Here is a 5,718-nt window from a genome sequence, read left to right as displayed (position 1 = left end):
TGCTCCTTCCTTGAAGAAGACGACATTGTTTCCCCGTTTCGCGCGAATGATCGTAAGCTATAATTATCTCTTCATGTGATGAAAGCTCGCCTTCTCATTGGTCGATTAAATCTTTGTTTAAATAGTGTTTTGTGATTGAAGAATTCTCGCGAAGGATCAGCCTAAGAAAAATCTTCTTTGCAAAAGAAACCAGAAAGGAAAGAGAGTTACAGGTAAGTTCAATAAAAGTGTAGTTACATTAAATTATGAATGATGATGGGCGCCCGCAGAATATTTTCTCTGTAGTGGGCTGTGTAAATTGCTATGTTGTGTTTACGAAACTTTACATCTATATGTTTACCTGTATTGTTAGGTGGTCCTTATACGTGGTCTATGTCTTTCTTCCCGGTTTTGACAGCTCACCAACGATTGAAGCCGGCTTCATCCAGCAAATATGGATAGAATTTGAGAAAGCGCTTTACACGATCCAACTAATTTATCATCCAACTTTTTTATTCGAGTATCTTTTCTGAATCTGAATTACGGGTACACAATCAATTACATGTTAAAGACAGGCACGTAGCCAAGGAAGGCCCAGGAGGTCTGTACCCCCTCCGAAATTTATGGAAGTTGTTAAAATAAGGCCTAAAGTCGCGTTTTCCTTCCAAATTTTTCCGGGGGAGGACCTCCTCGAAATGAACTTCTAGCCAATGGACCCCCCCCCCCGAAAGCAAATCCTGACACGTCCCTGGTATCAGTGAAGTTGTTATTCATTGTTTTTTTCATGGAACCCATCTTCTGGAGGAAATTCGACTCAGTGCTTCGAACACAGCTGCTTGCAAGAGTAGTTATATTTGTACGAACAGTTTAGGGTGGCCCCGCGAGGCGTAGTCGCTAACGCTCTCACCTTTGGCGCGAGCGGTCCCGGGTTCGATTCCCGGTGTGATCACTATAGGTCGGAAAGGTGTAACAGCTTTTTCAGGCCAGCCATCCTGAATTCTCCTGCGTTTTCCTCACTCCCCCCAGGCAAATGCCGGGATGGTACTTCACATATAGGTTCCAGGCCGCTTCCTTCCCCACCCATTTCTTTCTTCCTTCCCCTTCCTCGGATTGTGTGATCGCCGAGGGACGTCATCCCTCAATCGGGACGGGCTTAAGTCCGTAGATGCCGAAGTGCCCATAAATGGCATCAATTGAATGAATGAACACTATACGGGCCACACAAACGTGGTTCAAAAAAGCTTTCGAAATTTTCATAAACCAGTATGGGTTTTGATAATCCTGAAGAACAGTTCCCTCAACCAAAGTCGCGCCTAGCACTTTTGTAGACAAGCTTTAAAAAGTGAATTGTTCAGGTCATTTTTGTTCTTAATAATTAGAATAGGTCGAAAAACACGAATTCACTTTATGAAGCTCTCATGCATAGAATACAGGGGGAGGGGGAGTTGGTATGAGGAACTGTTCTTCAGGATTTCTGGAGTTTCTAGTCATGCAAGTACAGAAGTGAACCCAATAAAAAAATTACCTTGTACATGTATTTTTCTAGCTTCAGGTGCAACAATGATACATTATTTACAGTCTTATTAATTCCTTATACATGTATTTTCCTACCGTGTGATTATATGTCATTACAGTACATCTGTATATTTTATTTTTAAACAACATTTAATTTATACCTATATAAACTTGAACGGCCTCTTTCGCGTATGCAACTAGCATTTCACTACTCCTTGGTTGGGTAAATAAATGAAAGGATGTTGCAAAAAAGTAAATTGATTAATTAATTTTGTAGACAACGTTATTTTCAGTTTTAATTTGTTGTTTAGAGAGAACATTAGTCTCCTTTCCTTTTCAAGACTTTCAAAAAGATTTTCCTGCCTCCCCTTAGCGTAGTGGCTGGCACGCACATCTTTGGTGCACGTTGTCCAGGTTTCATTCCCGGTGGGGACACTCTTGGAACGCAGTGGTTTGGAGCCCAACTTTAAATTGTAGGTGCCGTACTATATAGCCCTGTTGTTGAGATAGAACGTTAATTCAATCAAACAGAAAGATTCTGTTCGAGATAGTGATAGTTAACTGTGTCCACTATGCAATTAGGTTTTAGCTTTTAACTCTATTCATTGTGACTCTGGAAATTATCAGAAAACTTAAATAAAAGACTTCTGACCAGAGTAATACACTTTTATTACAAAAACTAAAATAATGTGTTACAGTTTCGATAACGATACGTTGTCGAAACTGTAACACATTATTTTAGTTTTTGTAATAAAAGTGTATTACTCTCGTCAGAAGTCTTTTATTTAAGTTTTAGCTTTTAACTGTTTGTTGAAAGATTTACGTCCTGTGTCAGCAGCTGGGCTATTAAGAACGGGAGCTATAGTATAAAGCGGACTCCAAACTATTGCACTCAAAGTACCCTCATCGGGAATCAAACCCAGGACCACGCGTACCAAAAATGAGCGCGGTAGCCATCGATGAAGTGGGGGTTTAGCTTTTGAAGCATAAGAAGGATATTCAAAATGTCGTATACTGTGTGCAAAATAATTTTGTTTTTATGCCAATTTTTAATGCGTAGGTAAGCGAACTGGTGACATTATTTCGTGTGCGTAGTCCTAGTTATATCCCTATTTAGTTATTATAACAGTTATGTTAAGTGTTAATGGTTTTATATGGTCGATGTGAAGCAGTTTTAAAACCCTGAAAAAATATTTCGTGAAATACTATTTCAGCTGTTAACGAATTAGTCTATTTTGTAAGAAATAGAGAATGGCCCGTTTAGATTGCCTTGCCCTTATATGGCGGCGTCCATGAATTTTTCCAACCGATAAATATGTTATAGGTACGTTATTAGAATCAAATTTTATTTTTGATATCAGTGTCTCGAGATACTTCTTCATGTGTCTATCTTATATTTTATTTATTTATTTATTTATTTATTTATTTTTTCAGATGAAGAGAACAATCCTGGCTTATTTTACTCCACGCAAGAAGGGAAATACTGGAGACGAAGCTGGCACTTCTTCAAGATCAGACTTTGCTGTAGATGAAACTTGCCCTTCTTCAACATCAGATTTCGCTGGAGATGAAACTGGCCCTTCCTCAAGATCAGACTTTGCTGGAGATGAAGCTGGTACTTCTTCAAGATCAGACTTTGCGTGTGATGAACCAGTCATTTCTCCAAAATCAGACTTTGCGTGTGATGAACTTGTCACTTCTACAAGTTCGGACTTCGCTGGTGATGATTCTGGCACTTCCACAATGGACTTCACTCACGATGAATGTAGCTTTCCGCAAGATCAGAAGCTACTAGGGTTGGTGATACACCCATTTATGACGGGCCTTGTTAAATTTCTATCGGAATCAGAGAACACGTTCATTCTTCAGTAAACGATATATCAAATTTCATTAACGTTGAACTTAACAATATGGAAAAATTGGACAAATTGAAGCATCTTTGGACACTACCTTTGAGCCACCAGTTTCCGACTGAAGATTCTAGGGGTTATAAGCGTCATTTTCAAAGAAAATGTCTGGACGAGTATAAATGGCTTGCCTACTCGAAGATAAAAAGTAGATTGTATTGTAAAAGTTTTTTTTTTTTTTTTTTTTTAAGATAAAGGAAACGGTAAGGGTTCTCATCAAAAAGTTGGCCTCTTCATATCCAAGCCCTTTAAGCCCTTTTACAATTTGAAAAAAAAAAGCTTTAGAATCATTTAGAAATAATCAATCTCTGCAGTACCATAAAGATGCAGTTTTTAGACTTCGCAGAAAAGAAGAAAGTACCAATCGACCAAGTACGAGATTTAAAAAGGAAGAAAGTTATTGAAGATAATCAGCTGAGGTTGAATGGGATAGTGGAGACAGTGAGACTATTTGGCATGCAAAATATTCCTCTACGAGGACATTCCGATGCAGGACGTATATCCCTCATCACACCTGTCAATAACGATGGAAATTTCCGCAGCCTTTTAAGATATCGGGTTAACGGAGGTGACCTACTACTCAGAGAACAACTCGAGAACAGTGGAAGAAACTCAATGTACACAAGTCCAAGAATACAAAATGCATTGATTGAGTCTTTTGGAAGCCTTATTCAAAAGAAGATTATAGAAGGAGTGTGTCAGAGCCCTTTTTACACAGTGTTAGCTGACGAAACAACAGACATTTCTCAAATTGAACAATTTTCATTGTGCCTCAGATATATTACTGATTCCAAACCCTTTGCTATAAAAGAGGACTTTCTTTCTTTTGTGCCTGTTTACGATGTCACGGATCAAGGTTTAGCGAGAACATTGCAAGAAAAACTCATAGAACACGGGCTTGATTTAACCTATATGAGAGGTCAAGGCTATGATGGAGCATCTACCATGAGAGGCGAATTCAGAGGTGTCCAAGCTATTTTAAAGAAATCCTTTCCAAAAGCAATATACACCCATTGTGAGAGTCATTGCTTAAATTTGTGTATATCTGATACGTTTAAAGTTCAGGCTGTTCGAAATGCTATGGGCGTAATTTCAGAGACGTGTTCGTTTTTTCGAGCCAGTGCAAAGCGTACCTCCATTTTAAAACAAAAAATTAAAGAATTGAAACCAGACTGTGATAATACAAGAATGAAAACACTTTGTGAAACGAGATGGTGTAATAGGCATGATGCTGTATTACTTTTTAAAGAAATGCTTATACCAATTGTTTCAGCTCTTGAGTGCGTCAACCAACTATCTGGTGAACATTCGAAGAAAGCATTATTAATTTTAAATAGCATTGGAACACCGTCCTTCATTCCAGCTCTGATTATCACATCAAAATTGTTGGGACTGACCAACAATCTTTCAAAATACCTTCAAACGAAAGGCATCGATTTATGTAGTGCATTAGAAAAAGTAAAAATGACAAGATAAGTTATACATGATTTGGCATAAAATGCTGATTCTGAGTTTCACAAACTGTTCAAAGATTCTCTGGAACTTGCAGCTCATATAAATGTTGAAATAACAATTTCAAGAACAGTTGGTCTCCAAAAGAATCGAGTCAATCCATCTTGTAAAGACCCGGAAACATATTATAGAGTGACACTTTTTATACCATGCTTAGAAGACATTATTTCTTCTCTAAATGAAAGATTCTTAGCTCACCAGGATACTGTGTCATCTCTTCTGTATCTCATACCAACTAACTGTGATGTGCCATTTGATAAAGTTCGACAAGCATTTGAATTCTATAGAGAAGACTTGACTGACTCTTACGATGAAGTACTTTTGGCAGAGTGGGATTTATGAGGACAAAAGTGGAAATCAGAAGAAAAACTTGGAAGTGTTCTCCCCGCATTAGACGAATGCAATGAAAATATTTTCCCAAATATAAGCATACTATTAAAAATACTTGCTGTACTTCCTGTTTCTACAGCTTCAGTTGAACGAAGCTTTTCGAAACTAAAATAATTTAAAACGTATTTGAGGAGCACAACAAGTGAAAATAGATTGAATGGAATTGCGTTACTCTCTATTCAGAGACTTGGCTTTAGAAATCACAAATGATCATGCCATCGACCATTTTGCTGGATCTGGGAACGCAAGACGTTTGCAACTCTCTTTATAAAGCCTGTGTATAAATTACGAGTATTTTATATAAACTGTTATTGTTTTCTACAGTCCTCTTTCTACAAGAGCTTACATTATCTATTACGATACTTTGACCAATTGCCTTCGTTATATACACTACTATAGATATAGAAATAAATTA

The 5,718-nt window shown here is 37.7% G+C and overlaps 1 protein-coding gene across 1 annotated transcript; it reads left to right on the top strand.

Moving 5' to 3' along the window:
• Positions 1 to 3,725: 3,725 nt before the first annotated feature.
• Positions 3,726 to 4,877, top strand: LOC145667830 (52 kDa repressor of the inhibitor of the protein kinase-like). The gene has a single exon (XM_081735262.1). It carries the CDS (start codon positions 3,726 to 3,728, stop codon positions 4,875 to 4,877), a length of 1,152 nt encoding a protein of 383 aa, XP_081591388.1.
• Positions 4,878 to 5,718: the final 841 nt, after the last annotated feature.

Source organism: Thermobia domestica, chromosome 13 (assembly GCF_964235325.1).
Source record: "Thermobia domestica chromosome 13, izTheDome1.hap1.1, whole genome shotgun sequence".
Classification (NCBI taxonomy): Eukaryota; Metazoa; Arthropoda; class Insecta; order Zygentoma; family Lepismatidae; genus Thermobia; species Thermobia domestica.
The sequence above is the reverse complement of the archived record's forward strand: the minus strand, read 5'-3'. Positions and strand labels throughout refer to the sequence as shown.

Bases quoted from the DNA above. Each gene is read 5' to 3' on its own strand.
- LOC145667830 (XM_081735262.1), top strand. From the start codon at position 3,726: ATGCAGTTTTTAGACTTCGCAGAAAAGAAGAAAGTACCAATCGACCAA.